Here is a 27535-nt window from a genome sequence, read left to right as displayed (position 1 = left end):
TAATCTTTACATCCCACTCTGTCTCAAAGCACAAACCTCTCGTTCATGAGTAGTTGCACATGTACTTCTGCACAGTGATGCGGTTGGTGCATGTAGAGTGGCAGAAAAAAAGTTCCTACATGTAACTGCTCAAAACAAATTCTGTAGATCAGACCTGAGTAACTGGGTCATGCTTTCTGGAAAAAAAATCATCAAAATACATTTTAGTTTTTCAAATATATATTTTTGTGATTTGAGCACGACAAACAAAGTGTCATCTAGTTTCATTATATTTGAAAAACGGCAGACGTCTCACACTAAAATTATCTAGACGGATAAACAGCACTACAAGTAAGAGCAAAAATCTACATTTTTTTAAATTGGGGGTGACATGGATGAACTACAAAAATAACATCATCATATTTATAAATAACGTACTCATAGAATTCAGTAAGGTGATTTATTCAAAGTAGGTAATTTTCTATATAATTACAGACCTCTTCTATGAGAACACATGCTCTTACCTGAGCTTCTCCCCTTTGTGGCTGTTTCTCTATCATTCTCCTCTCCTCCACCTTCTGTCTTTGCCAGCAGCAGCTCAGGAATCTGACAATGTGACAAGATATCACACACACACACACACACACACACACACACACACACATACACACACACACACACACACACACACACACACACACACACACACACACACACCAGATGTGAAATTTAGATAGAAAGCACTGATGCGTATATTAAAAACTTTCTTCTCTAACCTGCTTTTTAAAAATAATGTGTCGTGTTTTCCAAGTTTAACTTTCAGATGCTGCAGGTAAGTAAATTTACTTCTTGAGCCTAACAGTGGTAGGGTCAATATTGGATCTGGAGCCACTGGATACTGGTAAAGCATAAAAGTACATATTTATATTCTGCAGCAGATTAGGCAGTATAGCAGAGCATCTGTTAGCTTGCCAGAAATATTATAAGTCTGAGTTACACAAGTCTGTCTTTTCAATCTTTCAGGCATGTGTAAATCTCAATACTCAACACTTTTAGCCAGATTTAATGACCTCAAATACAAGGGTGGGGGGAGAAAATCAATACAGCACAGTATCACAATATTTTGTGAGACAATTTTGTATCAATAAACGGAAGCCAAGTATTGATCTTTTATAATATAAATGATCAATTTTGCAAATGTGAATTGAACTTTCTGGTACCAGAATTATAAAATCGTTTGCTTTTTCGGTGCACTAGGTGAAGCTGAGCTTTTTCTGTAAGATGTGTCAGTGGCATTGGCATAACCACAAAATATAATGGCAAAAATAAAATTATCTGAAAAATATCTCCTTTTTAACACTAACAGGCTAACATACGACTCACTGTAACTTTGCCTGTGAAAAATATAAACACAGGCTTGTTTCATCTGATTTCACAGAGGATCCAATTTGGTGGCAGATATAAGAGCAGCTATACAGGAACAGTCAATCTTCTCATGGATGATCTTGTTAACTTATGTAGGTATCAGCAAGCCTGTTTCTTAGCCAGTTAAAAACTTATTGCAGTAGCTTTAATATCGGTTTTTGATCTTGTTGCTGTACTTGTTGTCCCGTCCTCCTCCTCCTCCTCTAACCTTCTTCATGCTGCTTTCAGACCATCCTTCCATCCACTGGACAGAACACCTGCGGTAGAAAGCAGGGTTGCTCTCACAGTTGATGGTGAAGTTAGAGTTGGAGCAGTCCATGATGAGAACAATGTGGAGGTTCTGCTGGATTCCTGAGGGGGGGTGTGATACACAAAGAACAGCAGAACAGTTGGGGAATAAAAGCAGTGGAGGAGTTCATCACAAAATGTTGTTTGAGGGAATCAAAAACAGTAAGGGACCATGTGAAGACAGACACTAGTTTTTGTGTAACTGATATTGTCCCTTTTAGCTTGTATGTCCCCGACAGAGTTAGATAGTGAAGGTGAGCAGGGAGCTCTTTAGTGGGTTTACTTTGACAATAATAGAGCTATTGATTTGATTCTCTAGCGGCAAACTCAACCTCAGTGACACTATTTCAACAGTACACACACCACTGCACAGCAGGGAGGCAGAGGAACAGAGTCAGACACAATCACAGAGGAGAACAGATAGAACAATCAGCGAGAAGAAATGACACGTGTAGTTGACTTTTACAGCGACAACAGGACAAGGGACCCACGTACAGTACATCACATAGATGGGAGCAGACAAAATAATACATAGCACGCAGACAGACAGAGGGACTGTACTGTCGATAAAGTTTCAGTACTGACTGTAGGAGAAGTAGTTGTAGAGTGGTCCGGTGAATCCATCCTGGGAAGCAGCATCTTTGAGAGAGGACAGGAGAGGCTCCAGTTCTTCAGGGGTGTACAGACCTGGAACCTCACCTGAAAACATAACACACACAAAGAAATGATCAGTGTTTCTTTACACACACTTCTCTCAGAAGAACCTAAATAAAACATAGCAGGGGCAAAAACTATGGCTGGTTTACAGCCTAGTTGTTGCTAAAATTATTTATATTGTTATTGTGGTCATTCTAGTTCATAGTAGTGATTCAAATGCAGACCATGTATATTCCAAAACAAAGGGTTGTAATGTGTTGACTATGTAAAAGATTCAGTGCACACATACAGTATTCCAAAATCATTATTTATTTTTGGTGAAAATTGACCAAAGAATGAGGAATGGCAGAATAGAAAAAGAAAAAGGAATAATTTGGTTGCTCACTGGAGTTTTGTCATCACCTTTAAGCTGCCTAGAAATAAAACAGTAGCATAGGTGTGATATACCAGTACTGACAATAACTGTGATTCTCACAAACTGAAATACTTAAATCATGTTAATAATACACATACGCTAATACTGTGTTAATAATCCAGGGTCTCTTACGCAAAAATAAATGTTCTTTTATCAGTTCATATGGTTGATTTTTCACTATTCACTAAGTGTAAATACAGTTTTTGTACACTTTTTTACAGTTATGGTTACAGACTGTATCTATCCACCTCCCTACACCCTACATATTTTGAGTGTAATTTGTTTGCTGAAAAACAAAAGCAAAAATGCACAAGGTGATGATAACACAGCAACATGGGCGTGGTTATCAGAAATTCACCCGCAATGCTTCTCGGTACATGCAGGCACTGCTGCACAGACCTGTGAGCGGGAGAACTTTGATTTATTTTATTTGTTTATTTCACAGGGACAATGGGCAGTCAGAATGCCCTAAAGTTAGCTAGACAGCTAAATTTCATCAGCTCAGTTTTCTTGGTCAATATAGCACATACTGAGGAATTTATTTCTTCAATTGACTACATTTACTATCAACCCTGACTGGACAGCCACATAGAAAGTGCCAATTTTTTTTTGCTTAAACTCTACAAAGAAGTTGGAAGCTTATGGTCCAAGCAGCCTAACCTCTTCTAATCAAAATGAAAGTAAGGAAAAACAGACACACAAACACAATACAAACCTGATGACAGCAGGCTGTTGACCATCTCTAAGAAAGCTGGGTGAACAAACTGATAGTCTTCCAACAGTAGAACCACCTGTTGGCCCTCCAGACCTGCCAGCTGCATCACCTACACACACACATATGCATTTGATACACATATACATACATGTACACCACATATATATGGACAACAAAGGGCCTTTAGAAATCGATCTGTACATTGCTGCTTTAACTGCTGCTTACAAGTGCCATTTAACAGTCAGTTTGAAAAACAAGAATTAAAGAGCTTGCCAGTACACTGCAATTATCTCTAAGTGCATCCTGCAAAAAGTGGTTAGCTTGGCACAGTGTGAACCAATAAAGATGATCCGCTCATACCGTCTTGAGGTCATTGCTGAACTGCTTAAGCATATAGCCACGGGAGATTTTGGGCGTGAACAACGTGTATCCATGCATGTGTGACACCAGGCACGTGGCTGTGTGTCGGCCCACTCCACTGCGTCCCGCCAGAAGCAGAGAGCCACCGGGTCTGCTCAGGACACGATCCACCCTGGACACAAAGTCACACACTTCCCAGAACAGGAGGAGATCCAGCTCCCTGTTATCACGACTGTACAGCACTACTCCCTAGAGCAAGAAAACAGAGGAACACACACACAGGTGAGGAGGTGCACCACACACTCACACAAAGACAAACAAAATGCCGCAATGCTTCATTAAATAGCATGAAAGTCCTGCATTAAAAATATTAGTTTTCTAAACATATCAAAGTTTTTAATCAGCAAAAACATCAAAAGCAATAGTTCTCATTACACAGATTAGCCTCTGTCAGAGTGTTATTACCATATAGGTATTGCATTTAACCAGAATTTCATAATTGTAGCTAAACAACAAAATATGCATATGCATGTTTACATATTCATTCCAACAGCCCTGACCACACATGATACACTATACTGAATTACATTCTTTTTACTATAAAAGCTTCTATTGAGGTTTTTGCTTCAGATGTCACTAGCCTTTGACATAAATGATCATACACTCTCAGTGGATAAACTAGCCTCCACGGGCCTCGATCAGAATATCTACCATTGGTTTACAAGCTATTTTGCAGACAGAATCCAATGCACTGTTGCTGACTCTACTTACTCACCCATGTTGAAGGCCACAAAAGGTGTGCCGCAGGGTTTAATTTTAGGCCCATTACTTTTCACCTTGTATATCAATAACATAGCCTCTTTTGATAATGGCTGCAAGGTGCATTTCTATGCTGGTAATGCTGTGCTTTATTCATCTGCTTCTATGTTAACAGGAGCATTATTGATTTTGCAGACATCTTTTGACCTACTCCAGGGCCAACTTCAAGAGCTCAACCTTGTGTTAAATGGAGGGAAAAAACAAAATACATGCAGTCCAGCTCTTCGCTGATTGCAACATTTGAAATTTGGATGGCTCTTAAAGTGAAATTGTCTTCATACAAGTACCTTGGGGTATTTATTGTTGAAAAATTTTCCTTCAAACCACATGTTGATAAGCTAGCTACAATGTTAAGGCTGAATCTTGGGTTTCTTTTAGACATCGATCAAGTTTTTCCACTCAAATCAGAAAGCAGCTAGAATAATTTACTTTCCAGTCTGTACTATGGTGACTATTTATATGCATGCTACCTCTACCACCTTGAAACACACTGAGACTGTTTATCAGTCAGCACTTTGTTTTATTACTGGTGATAATTTTAGAACATATCATCGCAATTTTTATCAAGAAGTTGGCTGGCCATCTCTGGCTGCTAGGAGAAGGCAGCACCATCGAAAATGAGACCTCAGCCTAAGTGGGTTTTCCCTGGCTAAATGAAGGTTAAATAAAATATCATGTAATCATCCTAAAGAAATAAAAAAAATCCTCAAACAAACTCTTCAGTTTTAATAAGGTGATTCATTGGATTAAATGTGTTAGTCTGTTTTTATTAAGTCAACTTTCTTTGATTGCTACAACAGTTTCATCAATATAAATGTAATTTATGTTGCTGTTAGATCTGCTAGACAGCTGTGTTATTTCAAGTGTGAGAGCAAACAGTTTTTGACTGCAGTGAAAATTTCTGAAAGGCTACATGGCAACGAATATGAATTGAAGCAGAATTTTCATCAGATCGAAACGTTGCAAGTTTTGGAAATGAGTACATCTATCTTTTTCAATAAACTTTGACTTCCGGACTTTACAGCAACCCGTGAGTTATTGGAAATGTTTTGGATCACACAAGATGTAAATAATCCTATACAGCCACCACTGGAATCTAATTCTACAAATAGTGTAATACTAATAATAATAATAATGTAGCCTAATCTTTTCCTTCAACTGTGCAGAAATACATGGTGTAAACAGAATGAACAGACATGCCAAAAAGAAAAGCTGTGCAGCATTCAACTGTTGATTTAGAATTTGAATGTCAACATTATTAACAAAGCTCCGAAAACATCTAGAGCCCTACAAAACAGTTCCCGCTGCGTACCTTCTGTATAACTTGTTTTAGGTCAGCTGAATCCAGACGACCGAGTTGTTTACCATGAGGAGGCAGAGACTGTCCTGGAGCCATTACAGCCCCTTCAGAGGCTCCCCAGGTCACATAGAAACCATCTGCATGCAGGGGAAATATTAGACTGTTAGTAACACACCTATATATGTGCACATCAAATGACACAGCATAGAGGCTGATTAGAGAGGAGAGCCAAAACACAAAAAAATTAGTACTGCAAACGCAGCACCGTCACAAAATGAACCAATACCAGTCAAATGCATGTAGAAATCAAATCAAACGTGCATCTGAATGTTTTATTATGAGCATTTTGAATTGTAATCCCACAGCTATCATCCCAGATGTTGCGGAGAGGCAGGTAGGTGTTTGTTTTGCAGGCAGACTGCATGTTCGGCCACACTTTGGAATAGGAATTCCTCACTAAGGCTACACAGTGCCAGCTTTTCACTGAGATTCTCACACAGCTTAAAAATAAATGCAGACTGCTTATGTTTATATTCAGCAGTCTAGACATTACCAATAAGGAAAAAGCTATTGCACTTGCAAGGCATCGCTGTGTCTCTGCAATCATTGCCAGGTGCCACATTCTGGGATGCTGCGGCTTCGTGTCTGTTAGTCACTGAGCTCTGGTGTTATACCCCACCAATGATTTCAAGTTTAAACTGCTGGTGAATTTGGTTCTTGGTATGACACTGTAGCTAGAAGAACATTTTGGACCTGTTGGTGTTATGACAATAATTTATCCTTTAGGCCTCTGTCTCACTGGTGTCTTTAGTCTAACTGCCAGTACTGTTTGGCAGTTTCAAGGCCCCTGATTATAGATTTGTCACTGTGTTTATTCAGCAACCAGGACATATTCTTGATCATTACACCTCTTTGAGTTGAGCCAGCTGTCACTGAATATTGTTTAATAATTTTATTTAATTTGAACAGTATAAAAACAACATAATGACAATCCTTGGAATATAAACAATCAACTGTGCCCTTTAGGTTCCCCGACCCACTTCCCCACTGCATCTAATCTTGTATAGTAAACAGAAGGTAATTTAGGTTAAACAAGTAGCATCTAGGCCAGGGGCAGCAACTGTGGGAAGGATAACTAGAATAATATATAATAATGGTACAGCCAAAAAGGTAAAAAACAGTAATTTTATGAGTGTTTAGGTATAAACAGTTAACATGAAAAGATACTGATACTCAATACAGTAATATAATATTATAGGTGAAATGAAAACTGAAAAAAAAAGAAGAAAGAAAAAGGGGAGTCTTTGCATGTTTTTTAACTGGCTTCTGAGCTTAATTTGCATGAAGAAAACTGACTATGTCTTCCTCTTGCCGGCATTTGGCAAGTATTTCATGTGCTGCTGTGCAGACTATTACAAGGTATAGTACATATTAGTATAACTACTACAGTGAGTACATTTATATTTGAGGAGGGCCAGTTCTGTATCTTTTACTCTTGTCCCTCTCTGAGCACTAAAGACACCTCCTGCACAGTGTGCACAACACTAGACATTTCTGGTATGACTCTTGGGTCTTGTGTGACTTTGTTCTTATTTATGTCACACTGGGAGTTGGCAGACAAGTACAGCATTGGAATCTAGCCAGCTCCATCCAGGATTTAAAACCAGTTGGCAACATCTTAGCCCTGCTATAACCAAGAGATTCTAATGTCATTACCTGCGAGTGACACTATGTTCCTGGTCAGTGAATGAGAAACATTGTTAAGCACAAGGAGTTTTGTTTACAATTTTAAGTGGTTGCGAGCAGTCAAACCAATTGAAAAAGGGAAACATTTTATTAATGTCATGCTGGTTTAGAATAAGCAAACAGACCATTAGCTGAGAAGCTGCCATAAACACAGAGCTGCCAAAGAACAGAGCCAAACAAAAATTGCTTTCATTTAGGAATAAGTGGCAACCTGGAAATGTTGGCATGACTTGCATTAAGTAGTCAATCAGGAAAGGAGTTTTTTCCTGCTTTGCATCAATGTTGGGCTGCTGAATCTATCTGGCCTGAAAACAACTGTTTTCTACGTGTATGTTTGATTTGAAAATGTCAGAGAATAGAGTTATCTCATACCGGTCATGTTGTCGAGAGCGTCAGAGCCCCAGTCTCCTCGTATGATGGATGAGAGGATGTTATCAAATGTGTGAAGGTCTTTGGAGGAAACTAGCCGGTCTCTGAACAGCCTCCTGGCCTCGTATGCTACCACCTCCAACACGCTGTCTGTCACATTAGATTGAGCTAAAAGAGAATGTATGAGATAAACACACACATATTTGAGTAATACCCAGCAGGATATGCTAAGATGGGCATGCCTGCATTTACACACAGGATGAGATTTGTTGATTTTCTTTGAAATTTTTTTGTGATCAGACTCTTGAAACAGCAGAAAAACTACTGAAGTGGCTACATACCAGACTTCAATGATTCATCCGCAAAAGAACATGCTTCTCACTTACACCGTAACTCACACAATGAGTGTTTTGTAATCTGTCCATATCGGTCATAGTTGTTTAAGTTTCAGAAAGTACAGACACAGACACAAGCGCAGCGGTCACACTATGACTCAGGCTTCAGCATGAGTCAAAGGGCTGTTTTTGGCAGGATGGGGCATGACAAAAAGCACCTCCCGGGGTGAGACTAAATTTACTCAATTCCCCCAAGAATCAGCACAGTGCTGCTAGCTAAAAAGAGAGCGCTATGGGGACAAGCCAAAATCGTGGTCTCATAGGCCGCTGGCTTCAACAGTGTCTGTCACATTATATTGCAAGAGCTGAGGAAGACAGTCAAACTGAGACACAGTTGACACTCCAGGGTTTTCCTGGAATATTAAATTTTAAAGACCACTAAGGAAAAGAAAACACTTAAAGTGCCAAGTTGTCATGCTAAACATTTTCTATGCCTATGGCTTTCAAATGATTTCCCTGCACAAAAGCCACATCAGAGGTGACTCTACCACCAGAGCCAATAAAGGATTTTTAAGACAAGTACTGATATTTTTATTTGAGAGATTAAGAAATCTGTTAATAAAAATTGTGTTTTATTAAAGCAAATACAATATAAATAAAAAAACATTGGAAAGAATCCGTTAAATTTGGTTATTAGAGAATTGCAACCAAGTGTTAAAAAAAAACTTACGTAAAGGCAACATCTTAATGACCCTTAAATATATCTTATCTTTGGCATGTTTGTACTGTAATTTTGAGTCACTTATTGGCTGATATATATGCTGATACTGATTAGGGGTGTGACAATTTCAAACAAAACGAAATTAGCTCTAAATTTAAATAACTGAAATCAAAGGCTGAATAGTATTACTTTCTCTTTTACTTAGTGATTCTTTTCACACTCTCACATTGTATTTACATTGTCATTTGATACATTCTTCTCATAAAGTTATGGAAGTTAGACATGTTGTTAATATATTCATTGTGATCACATGCACACTCAAATTCACCAGGAACATCAACACAGTCACAGAATAAAGATGAAGAGAGGAGGACTTTTACATACCAAAAAGAAGGTAAGCAGCAAGAGGAGAAACATGGAGGAAGGAAAGAAAGAGTAAGTTAAAAAATGATGAGCACAGGAAAAGAGAAGTTTGTCCGCTGACGTGTTTAATTAAAATAAATGATTGGACTCACTATCACAGCAGGAACACATTGCAGAAGGAGAGAAAGAGTGACAGAAGGAGAGATGAAAGGACAGCAAAGGGAGAGGATGATAAAAGAGGGGGAGACAGACAAGTGACAGAGAGGAAGTGAGGAAAGAGAGGAGAGAGGATGGAGGGAGGGAGAGAGAGATCGAATGAAGAGAAAGGTGAGAGTTGCCGACAGTTGCTCTGAGCTAAAAGAATACTGACAAGAAACTTAGCCATCTGGTGCTGTCTTTTTGATTCTGGCATCAAAACTGACAGAGTTATTAATGCTTTATGTTCCTCAGCGACAGCAAAGTTATGTTATGTGAGGACTCGAAGGATTTAGTAGACAACCAGTGGGTCATTAAATCCACCTTTCTGTTTTTGTTTGCATACAACAGTGCCTCCTGAAACCGAAAAAGACTGTTATGTGCCATGGGTCTGATTCTTGAGATTGCCCACATTATAAAAGTTATAAAAAGGGTGATATTTTTCAGGGCCTCAATGGAGGCTGAAAGTTTTTACTTTCCCTAACTTAGAAAAGGTCAGAGTGTCCCTGGTTACTACACCAATCTTACTCTTGTAGAAAAAGTCTTCAAACACACACACATATTAATATGTGTGCATTCTTGCATTTGTGCTTGGTTACCTGCAGTGAGGTCATATCGCAGCAGGCTGAGGACCCATTCTGTGAGGATACAGGGGGTAAATAGGTAGTGGCTGTGGTCATCCACTGTAAACTTCGCTTTCACCTGAGAATAAAGATACACAAAGAAATAAGTGATACACACACACACACATATCTATATAGCACAAAGTTAAGAGGCAATTGACAATATGTTGACTTTATGGTCAAATTTACAGTAATTCACAAAATAAATAGAAAAAAAGCGTTTATATTTCTAAAAGGAATCAAGCATGACACAGATATTCTACCTCTAAAAGCAAAATTGGTGTCAGTCATTGTGGCAATTTGAAACCATATTTGGCATCATTCACTGCCTATTCTTGCACAATGTCCTAGACACAATAAAAAAAAACTCAAAACAGGGTTGCTGCAGGTCTACACGAGTTAAGTTTAAGACTTTTTAGGACCATTTTAAGTCAATTTTGATTGTAATTTCAGACCTATTTCACAACAATTCTGGCATAAAAAGTATGATGGTTTTAACAATGTAAGAATGGTTTAAAATACACATCGTTCCTCTGGCCTGTAGTGTTATTTATCCATCTAGATCGTTTTGGCCTGAGTTGCTGTGTTTTGGAGATATCGGCTGTAGAGATGTCTGCTCTTCTCCCTATAATGAGACTAAATGGGTCTCGGCTGATGCCTTAAGCACCAAAAAAAGAAAAAAAAATTATACATTCGAAAAATTCAACAACAATGTCCCTTTCCATAAACACTGACCCGGGTACTCAAGATAATCTACACACCTTGTGAGAAGTTACATACAGAAAAAAAGTAGAAAGAAAGTAGTTCCTACATTTTTGCTGCTTTAATTTTTGGGCAAACTATCTAAAAGACAAGTTAAAGCCTAAAATTCTAATACAGACTTAAAGACTTTTAAGGTCTGAAGTGAACACATCATATGGGTACAGTACAGGTTCTGTTAATAATCTTAACAGAAGATGGCAGCTTTGTTTAAATACTGCAATACCTGTAATGTTCTACATAAGTTTGCCTTGACATTTACATACAACTGAAGATGGCAAGAGAACTGTGAGAGACAATAAGTGCATCCAATTATTACTTAAAAATGTCTCACAGGTTATTATGTGAGATGTGTGACGTTACACACAGTAGGATGCTCAAAAAAATCAATTTCATGAGGTTAAATAAAGGAGTCAGACATGCTTATGGAATTGATTTTCATCTACTGTAAAAGTACAACGTTTAGTCTGACATTTTCACCGCCTACGGAAAACATCTACCGCATCATGCTCTCTATATATAACAATCTCTGCAATATAATGTTTTTCATTAACTGGAGACTTGCAATAGTTATCTAAAGAATTCTGGTGTGCTTTCCCCAAACACTGGTAGGCACTCAACCAAAACCCATGAAATCAAAGCATACGAGGACCTGGGCAGTGTTATGCAAATGGATGTAGTGATTTCTTCCTGATCACATTCATCAGTCCATGTCCAGCCTGTGTGTGCTTTACTTCTGCTGCAACCATGGATTCAGTGTGCAATCACTCAAACGCCAATCAGAGTCTCCAATGACTTGTTTATGCTTTCAATGTCTCCAGCAAGGCAATGTTGCTACACATACAAATGTGAACATGAATGAACACCCTGTTCAAGTCAATACCTGTTCGTAGAGCTGCACAAGAGAGCCAGCCAGCTGGTGTGTTTTCCCTGTGCTGGCCCAGGATGCCTGACTGCCCAGGCTGTGCTGGAGAACTGGCTGCAGGTATGCCGAGTAGATAGTCTGCAGCTGCTCCCTGTCTGGATAGCTGAAGGCAGAGGCAAAGAGGCAGAGAAACAGATGGATGCAGGAAAGTGAAAAGGGAGGGCGTCGGGGTCAGAGTGAGAGGGAGGCCGACAGTGCAGGGGGGAAACGGAGAGAGATGAGGGGTGGTGTTGGGAAACAAAATTTAGGGTGCGTACATGCAAATACATGTGTAATAGCAGGCAGTCTGGCAATGTGTGAACTACATTTACATCACACTTACTCTATAGTGCAGATGCGAACTATAGATGAGAAGCGGGAGGTGAGCGAATGGCTTCCTACAGCACCCCCTGTTGACATGGAGGCCACCACCTGGATGTTCTCAAGACTCACCCACTCCAGATTTTCATCATAAAATCCCTTATATGTCAAAGCCTGAAGAAACGACAGAAAGAGATGGGAGAGTTTAAGTTAAGGAGGTGGGAGATACAGCAGAGCTGCGAGCAATATGTAGCCCTTTATATATTTCACAGGCTACGTAATGCTGTCAGAGAATGTGCAATATGTTGCTGTGGAAATAAAGCGATGCTGTTACACTTCAGAATTGCGGGTAGTGTAGTACTTCTCCATGACATCGCAAATAAAACATGTTTTTCTTGAAACAAGTTTCATCTCATATGGACTTGTGGTTTCTACAAGAACATAAACCTTTGTTTCCTAATCTTGTAGCTCGTGGTAAGTCTACCTTGGATGGTTATGACATTGTGGCTAATAATCTAAATCCTTTATTCAGATTATGAATGGGTTTTTCGCTTGTGGACCCTCACTGCTGAGTGCTATAAACCTGAACAAAAATGAAAAATACCAACATAACCCATCATGCTCTGAATAGGCACAGACACTAACAACTACTACAACTACTACCATTTACATTCTGTAACATAAAATACCAGATTTAAACAGTTTGGTTCAGTAAGCATGATGCGAAGGGCTGTATTTTAGACTGTGGAATGTTTTTTTTTTTACATTACATCACCTATAACAGTAATGTTATTTTCCTTAGAATAGATTTTATTGAGTGTGTGAGAGTCAAAGAAATGCTCTTTCTTTAGTAGACCATTTCTTTAGTAGTAGTGACTTTAGTAGCTTTCATGTGATATAAGGTAATCCTGAACAGTCTCAGGCAGACCTCATGATTCTGGGAGGTTCTGACTTGAAAATGTTGAGAATCAGTGTATTAACAAGTCTGGTAGGAGACACAAGTACTTTTTAGTTTGAGCACTGGGATTGCAATACTTCCTTTAATCCACATCATCAATTCACTAATTTATCAGCCTATCTGTCTTTTGTTTATGTATCCTCATTACCTGTTGCAGGAAGGCAATTAGGTTGCTGGTCCCCCACTTGTCAGGTTTGGGTAGGTTGATGTCTTTTAGGTAGAGCACCAGGTTCTCACAGTCTTTGGGTCTGAAGACTCGGCCGGTGTTGGAGCTGAGCAACAGGCAGGTCTGACCGAGCTTCTGTAGGACATGACGAGACGAGGTCTGGGCACTGCAGTGAACCACGGCAACTTGTGTGGACCTCAGGTGAGAGAAGGCATAGCGCAGGAGCATTCTAGACAGAAAACAATACATAGATAAAATATCAACAATCACACACTCACTTAATTTTTGAAGGTGTGAAGAGACCAGTTTTAGACAAATGTATAAATGCTGTGACTCTTATACTTCTCATATATGTTTAGGATGGGGCCAATATCACAGGAAAGGATCAGAGTTAGTGCTGTATTTACCACCACTTTGGTTCTAGAGAACAATGTTTGTCAGAACAGACCCAAAGGCAAAGAGAGACATTTTGAGAGGGCACAAAACAGAGAGAGAAAATAATTGGAAAGTAAATGATGTGCATGCATGTGCATGTAGACTAATTCCAGTGTATGTGTGTGAAAATTAATTAGAAATCAAAAGAGTAAACTGACAAACCAAGTGCCTCATTGGCACAGTGATCTTTCAGACAAAGTGAGCGAAGACAAAAGGAAAGGAAAAGGAGACTTTGAGTGAGACTCAACTGGAGTGTGAAAGGCGAACTGAGTGACCCTTGTTCTTCAACCCCCTGAGGAGGGAAGCAATTACTTTTGAGGCAACGACTCTCTGTGTACACATACACATGCCCGAGCACATACGCCACACACACATGCACACGCAGTTCTGAGCCTTTCTCTAACTCGTCTGTGCTTTTACATGAAAGGTCAAGTCTTGAATAAAACAAGCTTTGATGTCAGTGTTGATTGTGTGCTTGTGTCATTTTGAGTGTCCACGTTTGAGTGCCTCTGCATCACAATCCATAATGCACACTCTTCCACTGTGAACTCACTAGCCCTTCTTCTAGCCTTAGCCTCCGTGCTGGTCGTCCTTTCTGCCTCCCCAAACTGGAAGCACACCAACCAGTATCTACTGTAGGTAATAAACTGACTATCGTACTTCATACATTAAATAATCCAGATTATCTCTTTAAACACACAGACAGCTATTTGATAAAAGATATGAAACAATCATGGAAATGATGTTAAATGAGTGAATGTAACATACTGTAACAGTTATTCAGCAATCACAATAATGCAATGAATGTTTTTAAAATGCATTCTGAGTTTGGGCTTGTGTGTAATTTTGTGAATAAGTGTATACATACTGTATTCTATGTCTCTGTTTACATATTGTCAGTGTGTATGCAAACGCCTCCTCTTTTTCTGATGATGTAAATGTTTGTGCTCTGTGTGTGAATGCGTTTCTGCATGTGTGTAATTACCCCTTTCCGCAGCCCTCCGGCCCTACCACCATGAAGGGCTGCCTGTGCTGAGCGGTGAGCCACGGGGAGAAGCAGTGCAGACCTCTCTGCATGTCCGGAGTCTCAATAACAGGCAGTGTGTGTGTGTGAGAGAGATGCTCCAGCGTGAGACCCTCGGGACGCTGGAATGTATAGGCTGCTAGATGGCCTCTGTCAGAGTCGTAGTAGGTATCCAGTGGTTTTTTGGTGTCTGGTGGGCTTTCCCTGGCCCAGCTCAGCAGCTGCAGAAGTACAAAGAAATAAGAGCACACGTTAAGAACTAAGAAAGGGCTGAAATCTTTGTCAGTACATTACTGACATTATAGCAGTTCTCAAACAGGTGCATATCTTGCATTAACAGTTGTATCATGATTCATCTTTTTATTTTAGAGACATAAGACATTAATAAAATTTAACTGTGCATGTAGTCACTCTCTGCCTCTACAAAAAACACAGGGGTCCTTACCTCTTTGGCAAACTCCTGTCGTGTTTTAAGGTTGAGGTTTCCTCCCAAACCTCGAAGAAGACCAACAAGGAACTGGCCTCTCTCTGTCACAGCGTTGAGGTGCGACAGACCGTTAAACACTGTACCCACCAGACTAGTCTCCACCACAAAGTCATTCTGAAGAAAGGAGAGAGAAAAATGTACAAAAGAGTTTGAATAAATAGGGTGGAAAACAGAATGCCAGCATGTAAGTGTTAACTTAAAATGATATGATAACTGTCTCTATCCAATGAGCCTGCTGATTTTTCGCTTTTATGTCACCCATTAAACTTATTATAACAAACACTCATGAGTATATATGGAGGTAATTTACCCAGAAAGTCCTATACTGCCGTTATGTGCAAAATCATATCAGCATTGTTTCAGCATCCAGGCCAAAACCACAAGTTCAAAGTGTGTTTAAAATCCAGCACAGTTTGTTTTTGAGCCAGTGTGTAACAGTATGAGAGGGCAAAGGTTACCTGTTTGAGGACCCAGTCTAGGGCTCGTTGGAAGTAGTCTCCCAGCCAGTTTTCAAGATTACTGCAACACTCCTCCGGCTGACTCCTCAACCATGACTTCAACAAGGCACCCACATCAATGTCCTCATCGCTAAACACATTAGTGAAAAAAGGGAGAGGTTACAAAAACATGTGAGACAAGCTAGTTGGGAAACACTTAAAAACTGCCCGCATACAGTGTGTCTGCTACCTGTCTCTGGAAATTAAATGTAAGAATTTTAATGCCTCTCTTTAATTAAATTCAAGACCAATTCTAAAATAAAACTAAACAGCAAATGTGAAAATATAAGCATAATATTCTGATTAAATATGTGTATTGTAAGTAAGGCAAAATGACAATAACTGGTTGAGTTAAAGTACATTTATTCTAATGTATTTATTGGTGTGAGAAAAATATATTTGTTATTAAGGATATTAGTCACTACAACTGTCCTACAGACAGTCTGAAATTAGACTATGTCAAGGTATAATGTCAGTTTCTATGCTGAAAATAACTGAAATCACCAAAGATTAAATGTACAGACACTGTACATTTGAAGTGAATTTTAGATCATGCTTAGAGCATTCAATAAATAAATATTTAAATATTTATTTCAAACTGAATTCAAGACTATTTAATACTTTTAAGGCATTTTATTATGTAGCAAATATGAAATTAAGACCTTTTAAGACTTTTTAAGGACCTGTAGGGAACCTGTATAGTTGGACTGACCTGAGAAAAATCATGCCCATGCGGGAAATGGTGGCTGGTGAGGCACAGCTAAGGTCGTGAGTCTCAAACAGGAAGTTAACATTGGGTCCAAACTGGATGCGCTCTCCACTGGGCATGGTTAAAAGACGATTATCATCAAGCACAGAGTTCAGACTCTCAATCCATTCTGGGTCGATGTCGCCATCACACACAATCCATGAGCTCACCTCTAGAAGACGTAAAAATATGTAAACATGTATACTGTACTGCAGATACATAGAGCACGTTATCATGAGTAGATACAGAGCAGACTATCACAAATACAGACAACTTCGGGTTAACTGTACCCAGTCCTTGTAGAGTGTGCTGGGTGCAGTGCAAGAACTTTTCCGGTTAAAAGACTGGCCAAGCAAGACTTCTTACCCTGTGGTTCTCTGACCACATTCCTGGCACTATGTGTGAGGACACCATCAGCCCATTCTCTGGTGTCCATGTCTATATGTCCCAGCAGCTGCTGTCTGGGCATGGCCTTAGGATTCATTGTGTACTGCTTCACCTACAGAAGTACAGCATTCGTCAAAAACTGGGGAAGGTTTTATTTTAATTGACCCAAAAAATGCTAAATAACATTGCAATCCAAGCCTTACACAAGGTAGATTTACAACGCTTTTAATATGTATTTACAAGTTTCACATTTAATGAAATGTTATGCACAGTATGAACCTATGAATGCAAATCCAAGTAGGCGGTTTGTCTCTTACTCACCACTTTGCCTGTCTTGCTGAGGGCAGCTCTTAACATCCTCCAGAGTGTAGACTTCCCTGCTCCACTTGGCCCTACGATGACTACTCCCATGCGTTGTCTCAGCTGTTCATTCAGCTCCAATGCCTTCTTCAGCTACGCAGAGATGGAAAAACAGCCCACATTTAATCTGCTTTTCCACCATTTTTCAAACTATCCAAATCTTGTCTTGGTGTTTAGACTTTTTGTAGTATACGGTGATCCCAAACACTGGCTGAATACCAGCTTGCATCATGTGTCATTATAATAATGTGCATATTCAGCTTATATATAAATGTTTTCATACACACCTGGCTGGGTATAAGTTCAAGCCGTGCCTCCTTGTAGACTTGTTCCAGTGCGTGTGTTAGTATCTGGTCCTCCACATCAGTGAAATTAACTCCAGAGAAGACATCTCGGACAAGAGCATCAAACCGGGAGCTATCGGCAAACGTCAGCTTGGACATGGTGTTCAGTCTCAGCGCTTGCACCACCAGACTGCTCTCCTGAACTGCATGCAGATGAAAAACACCAATTTAATTCCCATTCCAGCTGCAAATAGAATAGGCACGTAAAAAAAAATCTTATAATCTTAATAAATCTTCAATAAGAATGTGATTAATTAAATAGTAATTGTTGATAACAAGTATGCATGGTTTATGAATGGTTTATAATTAGGTTATTAATCATGATCCATACAAATATATGAGCACTTATTAATAACTTACTAAAATTTATAATTGGAAAAAAGGTGCCAATTGTACAGTGTGTGGACTGAAAATATTAAGGTAAACAATACTGCCAAAGCCTTTGTGTTTGAATCTGCACATTTGATATATTAATTTGATGCCAAATCAAACTTTTTGACTACTAAGATATTCTGAAGGTAGTTAAATGTAGACCTGCAATGATTAAACTTTTAATCAATTATTAAATTAATTGTCAACAATTTTGAAAATTGCTTGTTTGTTTGTGTCAATTTTTCAAAGTCAAAATTCTCTGATTTCAGCTTCTTAATTGTGAATATTTTTTGGCTTCTTTACTCCTTTATGACAGCAAACTGAACATCTTGGGATTGTGAGGAAAACAAGACTTTACAGGACGTCATCTTAGGCTTTGGGCATCACTGATTGACATTTTTCACCATTTCCCGATGTTTTAAAACAAACAACTATTAATAAAGAAAATAATCAATAGATTAATTGACTATGAAAATAGCTGTTGCAGCCCTAGTTAAATGCAGTAACTTATTAACAAATATCTGATAGAGGTGACAGGTTTAAATGCTGCTGATGTAGAAGACAAAGTCAGCTCAGTAAGCAATGAGATCTGAGGCTTAACTTCAGATAAACATGGGCTCACTATTTGGCAAGTAACCGGGCACTGTTGCACTTTTTATGTTGTGTTTATTAATGATTTATAAAGTGTTTACAACATAATTAACAACCAAATTATGAATCTTTAGAAATCATTTATGAGGGTAGTTATATTGTAAAGTATTATCAAATTGTTTTATGCTGGTGAAGAAAGATGCAGACAGAGAAACAAAGAAATAAATACAGGCTTGATAAAGGAAAACACAGGGTTTTGAAACTTAACTTGTCCAGCTATTATTGCTTTGCTCTTGCACCTGCCCTCTGATATAAAAGTGCTAATTACTAAAGCCTGTCATGATTTAAGAGTTTGTCAATACTTTTGTTCTCTTTTCCAAAGATGCTGGCCTTCCCCTCAGGCACAAATGTGGTGTTTTTTCACAGCAGGGAGGAACACTTGGCCAGACTACACACAGAGATAAACACAAGAAAACCTTGGGGACTCATCGCCAGACAGGAGGTGCATGTAGCGCGTGTGTGTATATGTGTGTGTTGGACAGATAAAGGGCGTGTGGTGGAACAGAGAGACAGGGACGGGTTCAAGAAAAGGCAGACGGAGGAAAATGAAGGGAGAGGAGGTGGGGGGGGGGGGGGGGGGGCTGAAAAGCAGAGACATGAAGGGGAGATGGGGTTGAGAAACAGAGGGCAGCGAGTGGGAACGAGTGGGACGAGAGTGGCATCGACAGCCAGGTATCAGAGAGAGAGCTAACAAGAGGTCAGAAGAAGGGGGAAGGAGGTGGGGAAAGAGGTGCTGAAGAGGTAAACAACAGAACTCTAGCAAAGTGTTTAGGAATGAGAGAATGGAGAAGGACAAAAGTACAAAAAAGCCCAAGGGAAGGAAAGTTTTTAAGGGGAGCATTTGGGCTAAATGTCAATTGATGGCATGTCTGTATTAGAGGATTTAGAGGGCAAGGACAACAGCAGGTATACACAGAAAGTGCTGGTCAATAGAGCCTTTTGATGTTCAAGCACACTCATGCGTAGTGTGTCTCAGACAGCATTTAAGAGATGTCCACACACAGAGACACAGATTATCAAAACATTTTGTAGTGTGACCCTGTTGGGGACAGGATAAGCATCTCCAAACCAGCCGAATTTTCACCTTATCCTCTAATCCTTTCAATCAGCTCAACAGCTTTCCATCTCTCAGGTCAGATGCTTACTATCAGTGCAACAGTTCCAGCTTTTTTAGAGACGCTAATGTATGTTTTAAAATTATTGACTTTTTGTGGAACAACAGACCTTTTCCACGGCACCATTTCTGACATGAAAGAGTGGGAAAAACACATTGATTGTAATATGTAAACCTAGAAAGGGCACTGCAGGTCAGTTTTGCCTCCATTTTTTCCCCCTGTGGCCAGTCTTGGTATTGCAGCCCAAAAAGCATTTTCCCCCATAAGCCACCATTATAAAAGAGATATCTGTAAAACTGATGACAGGGCAACTCAAAATGCAAACAAGGTCAATTAACACTCTTTCTTTTTTGATCCATGGAGGTTTTATATTTGTAACTGTAAGCAATTTCAAATCTGCAACATCATCACAATGTAAAGTCAATGGGCAGAACTCGCGGGTGGGGGAAGGGGGGGGGGGGGCACTACTGCACATATTCAGTGGGTCATATATCCAGGAAGTAAACCAGGGAGCTAGAACACTTTTTTGGCTCACGCATCAGGTAAAGAATTTTAATGGACTGAATGTGTGTCATCTTTGCGTACTGGTTCCAGTATCTAATACATCTAAGGGTAAACACTGCTGTTGCTATGACACTTTCTAAGGTCCCATTCCATTCAGGTCAAACACAGACAGGGTGCTAATACTGTGTATGTTGTCTCACTGGAAAGGCTCTGGTAGACTAAATGGAACGGGAGCTTAATTAGTATCACTGGTAACACCTGTGTTTATCTTACGATTTCATACCAATATGTCTGCTGTGAAAAAGGTCTATTGGGACATTTTACTTAACTCCAGAAACATTATAAGCTATGTAAATATAGTACAGTCAGTTTGACATTGTGGACTAACAAGTGTGTGAATATGAATTATTAATTTAAAAAAATCTTACACAGACGTTAAACGTTGATAAACTTCAATAAGCTTTTGGCAGTCTGCCATGTGTTATGTGATATGACAGTACAGTACTGTCTATTCAGGCTTAGTGGTATATTTATTTCTGATTTGTTGAGCAGGCTGTCACCAGCCAGAGGAGGAATCAGGATTATTTGACTACTGATTTAACAATTTGGTTTCTGAACCACTGAGCAGGGTATTCAAAGATTTGCTCATCTCATCAGGTAGCTCATGTTGAAACAATAATTTTAGGAGTTATCACTAAAAATACTACTTTATTACCACTGAGCTTTCTGGGGGTGTTTTGGAACTAATTCAATGTAACAGATTCAATGGCTGATGTCCTGAGGTCAGCTCTTAACATATAAATGAAGTATCTGGTAATTGAATGGTCCTGCTTTTCTGATGGGGATGATTTTCTGTGGAGTTATGAGGCAGCAGACTGATGTCAGTTACAGTCACCACTGCTGGGTTAGTACATCTAGACTTTAGACACCTTGTCTATAAATGCTTTCTTACTATCATGGGACACATTTAAATCCTCTGAAACAGTAAAATAGTACACAATGACAATATAATATGATTTAACCATTTCTGTATGTAAAATGCACAATTAGTCCATTGTGTCTACTTGTGTTACTTGGTGGATATCTACTCTATTACTGTGTTATTGTTTCCACCTATCAAGCATGAATAAATTCTTGTATTGAGTATTGAAGACATATCAAACCAACCTGTAATTTTTAGAAGCTCTTATTATCAGTTGTCACTACTGACACTAGATGACTCTTGGGAGACAGTTACAGTGACACTTGTTACACAAACATTCAGTTAATTGTCTGGAATGGCTGCTCAAATACGAATTGATTGTGTGTACTGTCCTGCTGTGTGTTTTGTGTTGAGGATTAACTAACTGAAAACATAACAGTTTTTAGTCGGGGCCAATATATTAACTTGCTGCAGTTATATCACTATCAGTTTTTGTTAATTTCCCAACATAAATAGTAGGGCTTCCCCCTGAAAATCAGTCAGTGGAAACATCAGTTGGAGACCTTTAAATCAACTGTGATCCTTGTTTTTTTTTTTTATCAATGTGTATTACAATAACAGGAGAAAACAGAAGCTTACAAAAATGCACAGGAATACATTTCAATGAGGAATTGCAAATAAGGGGAGTCATAAGTATATTTTTATATTAGCTTGTGTACATATTTATAAGAATTCCTGTAACAACAGGCACTGGTTAACTGACAAGATGAAATGAGCTGCTGGTAAACAAGTTTCGGCTCTTGCATGTATGCATGGCAGGCTGTAAACTTTATAAAGGGGTCTCAAAATCATCACAAACAAAAAAATTAACTGTGAGTGAAGCTGATAGAAATGGGGGGCAGCTGATGTTGGACAGCGGCTACAGTCTGGCAGGAGAGATGCGCCATGGAGATAAGATTCTAAAACTGAACTATGAGCAGGAGGAAGTACACTTTTACTTTGTCTGTCTGTGTAGACATGTTCTTACATCACCAACGATGAAGAGAGGCATTAAAACATGAGTCTTAGCGGTAAAACAAACTCATGTAGGCTGATAAAAGAGTTTGGTATGCCCTGAAATGAGTTAGATACAGCCCTAATCACTGTAAGTATCTGCCTCAAAAACCCAGTATCCGTCAGGATATAGTATTTAGAACTTACCTTCAGTAAACCTTAATGTCACTGAAAAAGATTGTTCCCTGCCTAAAACAGCAAAATTGTCAGCAAGCTTTTGACTAAGGCCACAAGATATGGTAAATAAGTCATTCTGCAATTATTCTGACTGGAACTGTGATTGCAATATGCAATATGATTAGTGGGGATGGTCATTTTTGCATTACAAATTTAATTTTCACTGACCAAAAGCTATTAAAAGTCACGATGATGTGACATTTGTTGGGGTCTGCAACAAACAAACGTTTTTCTTTTACATCTGGAGAACAAGATTCATTATAATGGTGTTTTGTCACACATTTTTCATTTATCAAATTCAAATTCCAGGGCTCTACAATTTGGATATCGCACCTGGTGACACTGCAATTTTGATAATATTATGATTAATTGTGCAGCCCCACTTCTGACCAGATGCAACATCTGTGGCAGGCTCATTGAAGTATGTCATGGACAGATGAGAGCAAATATTTTTGTCTTTTAAAAGTTTTTGTATTCACCCATGATCAGCACCAAATGTTTTTTCTGCATCACACAGGTCGTCAGTAAAAACACTGGTGTTGTGTTTGGATAGGATGAAAGCACGCCCTTTTTCAGCCCTTGATGATATATGATTGTAGATCATGACATGTTGCAGTTTATTTCAATCAATAAATCCTGTTGCTCTCTGCACTAGTCCCATTTGTCAAATGCGTTATATGTGCTGTGTTGTGCAGTTGTGTTTCCCCAACACAACAAGTTATGGTACTATGTACTTTTGGTAGCAATGAATGTAACTTGAGGTCATGGTCAAAGAAGAGCCCACTCTCTCCTAACTTTCCTGTCACGCTCTGCTATTGGAAAAGTAAAAATGCCTCACAGAAATATTGTACCTTAAAATAAAAAAATAGCTAGAGGGGGTCTTACTCTTGTCCTTCTCATGACTCCTCCTCTGTTGCTGCAGGAGACTGCCACAGGCCTTCAGCACCGTCTTCAGAGCACGCAAACCCCAGTCATAGTGCTGCTGGGGAGTCAACAGCTCCCTAGATGCACAAATAAAGGCACATTTTCACACATACTCACATACTCTGCATTGACTGGTACTGGATGTAGTGCTAATGGGTGGGAGGGAGAGGATAACTTATGCACAAAATCAATATTTTGCAATAGACTGTAGTGGCGGTGTAGATAATTTAAGATAAATTCAACTCCTACACAAAACACAGGTCACACAAATATTGCATGAATAGTAGTCCGCTGATAAGTTTATGGACAATGTTTATGGATGATGCAATAAGTCTCATATTCCTGCTCCTTCTAAAAAAAAGGTAACCACACAATTTTTACCTAGCCAGGTTGAAGATGGCCACCAGCTTGCGGCCCAGCATTTCTCCATTTTTGAAGCCCTCAGAGTAGAGGATGACCTCAGCAATGAGCTCATTGTCTGGCCTGCTCATGGCCACAGGCCTGAACAGCTGCTTCAGGTTGTCCGGGAGCTTCTGTCTACCTCCGTAGCCTTTCCCTGCCGGGTTCAGTGTGATGAACACCCCAGAGTTTGGGTCCAGTTCCACCTGGAGGATGAGGAGAACAAGGAAATGTTAGTCTCATTAATAATATATGTGTTATACTAGCAGGAATATAGTTTGATTGATTGCTTGATGATTAATGACCCAGCCATCTCTAACACAGTGGATGAATAAATAACTTTTCAAGGCTGAAGATAAAAACTTACACTCTCTGTGTTTAAAGGGATAGTTTGGATTATTTAATGCAAGGTTGTATGAGGTACCTATCTATAGTTAGTGCATTACCTACAGTAGATGCAGCACAGTTAGGAGAAACAGAGACAGGCACCAACACAGAAAGCAAGCGATGAAGTGCTGTGGCCAGGGTCTGCAGCAAAACCTATTTTACTTTCTTAAAAAAAGGTCCACCTAAAAAAAATCAATATCAGTTTTGTATTTAATGTATTTTTACCACTTTACTTTGGTATCACACAGCCTTTCTGGGCAGGAAATTGTTGTCATACAAGCCAAATATTGCTCTCTCCAGACCCACCAAATACCATGGGTGAGATCGGGGATTTTACCTCACAGGAGTTACTGGTCCTCCGCTGCCTGGATCTGTTAGTTTGTTTGGAGTATAGTGTGACTTTGGTGTTTTAAAAAGATAGTTTGGATTCACCGCAGTCACACAATAACAAAGACAAACTAACAGGTCGAGGCAGCAGGGGACCAGCAACTCCTGTGTTCTGCAAGGAAAAATTACTGATTTCACTAATGGAGTTGGGCTGGTTTGGAGAGAGCGATGTCTGGCTTATATAACAACTGTTTCACATTGAAAAAGAATGTCTGACAATACGGTAAAAAAGTGAATTCTAAATATAAGCATACACTTATACTGATATTGATTTTTTTAAAATATGTTTTGTTGCTGACACTGTCCACAGCATGTTCATTGCTTAGCTTCCACATTGGTGCCCCTCTCTACTCCTCCAAACTGGAGTTGCGCTGACAACTATTGATAAGTACCTCATACAACACGCAAGACTAGATTATCCAAGCTATCCCTAGTGTGTGCATCCAAACTAGTGCATTAAACAGAAAGATATAATAATTGAGAAACATCTGCAAAAAGACAGAAAGTGGGCTTGGAAACATTAATGTGTTTGCATTTATTCTTATTTTCCTACCTCTTTCCCCAGCAGATCACATGTTTTCTTGTGATGTTTCAGGGAATCTTGAATAGCCTGAATCTGCATGGAAACTGCAGACAACACGGCCTCCTCTAAGCGGTTAAACTCGTCAAAGCAGCCCCATGCTCCACACTTCACCAAGCCCACAAAGATTCGTCCCATTGATTTCACATCAATGCCCTGAAAAAGAGACAAGACATTGCAGACAGATGCAAACCAGAAAGAATACCTTCTTGTGTGTTCTCATTGTCTTCTTTTTGTGTGTGTTTGTGTGTGCAGTCAAAAGTTGAATGATCAGAAATATGCATACAGGGTATATGTTCATTGCATATGTGTGTTACTCTCAAATAATGATCACTAATATAAAGTTTTAGGTATGTTAAAATCTATCATACTCATATCCATACTCTGGGAGCATCTTTATACCTCATCACAGTTGAACACTAGCACTTGGCGTCCGAACAGCCCCCCCAGGGCTTTGACCGACTCAGTCTTGCCTGTGCCAGCAGGCCCATAGGGGTTCCCCCCAAGCCCCATCTTCATGGCCTGGGTCAGAGTCAGGTAGCACTTATCAGTCAGCGGAGTGTGTACCAGCTTAGCCGCATTCCCCTGGGAGACAGCAGAGGTAGGACGGAGAAGAAAGTGAGCGATAAAGTGAGAAAGGAACAGACAGAAACACAGAGAGATGGCCAGACAGAAATAAAGATATCAGGGAGTGAGGGAAGGGTGGTGGGGCACAAGAGAGAGGGGAAAAGAAGCCAGCAGAGGATAAAGGCAGACAGATGATGGATTAAGAAAAGGAGGAATGAAAAACAAATGAAGGACAGGCAAAATGAAAATGACTGAGACCAGCTTGTGTTTTTTAAAGGAACTGCAGAGGGGACATCTTCACTGCTCCTCATCTATGTATAAACAGTGCCCTCAAAAGGATAAAAGTAAGAACTTCAAGTATATCTGGGAAATAAAGAAACAAAGAAACTATCTATATCTAAAATGTTATTGCGGATTAAGTTAAGTAAAGCATGTATGAATATATATGGGTGCCTGAGTAACTTGTGTGAAACTGCAAGTGGCTTTGGTATGTATGCATGTAGGTCTGTGTTCTGCTTTGTTCTATCAGAGTTTGACAAAATAGATTGGACATGCATGAGAATTTTTAGCCTAATACATATTTGTTGACGAATTACAGTAAGAAAATATAAATTGCACGCACAGTATTTAATTATATGGAAAATGTCACAGGTTGTTGAAATGTATGGCTGCACGGTACTGTTAATAAAATTATTGTTGGATCACAAAATAATATTAGAATTATGATTATGTGACATTTGTTGGTGTCTGTACCTAACAAAAATTTCCAACTGTAAAGTATGATTTGTAGACCAGTGCATATGCAGCACCACAGTACTTCATTACAACACTGTTTGTCACACATTTTTCCTTTATCAAGAAATTTAAGCTTCTGCAATTTGGATATTGCATATTTCGCTAATAATTCTGTTCATTGTGCAGCCTCACTGAAATGTGAATCATGAATGTGAGTCAGGTAAGGGGGAGTTTATAGCACAGGTTGTCATGGACAACTGGACTTGTCCAGTTGCCTACGACAACCTTTGCTGCGAATACCACGACCTGGATGACTGAGAATTTTCACAGAATAAAGGACGGTGAAAACGGGTGATATGATTTTGACTTGACTCAATTCAGGGGTCTGCAATCGTCATCAGATGATATCATGTGGTCATTTAACACATTCTGTTACATTTATGCCAACTCACAAAAGCCACTTAATTTTGAATCAACAATTTTATGGTCGAACTCTTTTTCAAAATAAAGTTGTGCCTAGGTGATGATACAGATCATCCAATTTGACAATTACTTCATAATTTTTACTCATTTATCAAGTAAAAATAGACATTTTTTCAATCACAAACGAGGAGTGCATTCGACTTACATCTACAGCACATGCTAACACACCTGGTATTCATATGTATAGTTGAATTGTGCGTCCACCATATGTATGATGCAACATTTGTCTCCTCCCATGTAGAAGCGAAGCTGCTTCTTCCAGACCCAGGCATTAGGGCTGGTAACTCCTGCCTGGTGAAGCTGCTTCACCACACTGATGTTGTGAATAATATCCAGGATCAAGGCCTTCAACTTCAGCTGCAGGACACTGGACTCTGTACAGGATGACATGCATCAGTATCGAGGTGGCAGAATTTCTGAAGTTATGACAAATTTGATCATAAAAGGGGATCATTTGTAATAAAAAAGATAAAAATACACAGGAGTAAACACTAACTAACTAACTATTTTTCAAGTCCATTCCAGGATCTCTGTAATATACTTTACTGTGCCCCCCTTCTCTCGAACAATTAAATTAAA

The 27535-nt window shown here is 39.3% G+C and overlaps 1 protein-coding gene across 2 annotated transcripts in view; it reads right to left on the bottom strand.

The window, feature by feature from the left end:
- dync2h1 (dynein cytoplasmic 2 heavy chain 1) overlaps positions 1-27535 on the bottom strand; it is a 164849-nt gene that overhangs the window by 105661 nt on the left and 31653 nt on the right. For both annotated transcript variants that reach the window (XM_084718107.1, XM_084718108.1), the window contains exons 35-57: positions 27125-27330; positions 25574-25756; positions 25145-25327; positions 23800-24023; positions 23380-23495; positions 17644-17843; positions 17318-17449; positions 16976-17108; positions 16574-16781; positions 15823-15952; positions 15323-15478; positions 14839-15098; positions 13401-13647; positions 12317-12468; positions 11953-12097; positions 10287-10389; positions 8077-8241; positions 5971-6095; positions 3840-4088; positions 3480-3588; positions 2278-2391; positions 1613-1755; positions 504-585 (exon numbers count right to left, since the gene is read on the bottom strand). In XM_084718107.1, the coding sequence (XP_084574233.1) occupies positions 504-585; positions 1613-1755; positions 2278-2391; positions 3480-3588; positions 3840-4088; positions 5971-6095; positions 8077-8241; positions 10287-10389; positions 11953-12097; positions 12317-12468; positions 13401-13647; positions 14839-15098; positions 15323-15478; positions 15823-15952; positions 16574-16781; positions 16976-17108; positions 17318-17449; positions 17644-17843; positions 23380-23495; positions 23800-24023; positions 25145-25327; positions 25574-25756; positions 27125-27330 (3765 nt within the window). The remainder of the gene's footprint in view (positions 1-503; positions 586-1612; positions 1756-2277; positions 2392-3479; positions 3589-3839; positions 4089-5970; positions 6096-8076; positions 8242-10286; positions 10390-11952; positions 12098-12316; positions 12469-13400; positions 13648-14838; positions 15099-15322; positions 15479-15822; positions 15953-16573; positions 16782-16975; positions 17109-17317; positions 17450-17643; positions 17844-23379; positions 23496-23799; positions 24024-25144; positions 25328-25573; positions 25757-27124; positions 27331-27535) is intronic.

Source organism: Lutjanus erythropterus, chromosome 4 (genome assembly GCF_056507025.1).
Source record: "Lutjanus erythropterus isolate fLutEry1 chromosome 4, fLutEry1.hap2, whole genome shotgun sequence".
In the NCBI taxonomy this organism is placed as follows: domain Eukaryota; kingdom Metazoa; phylum Chordata; class Actinopteri; order Lutjaniformes; family Lutjanidae; genus Lutjanus; species Lutjanus erythropterus.
This window is presented reverse-complemented; position numbering and strand designations above follow the sequence as displayed.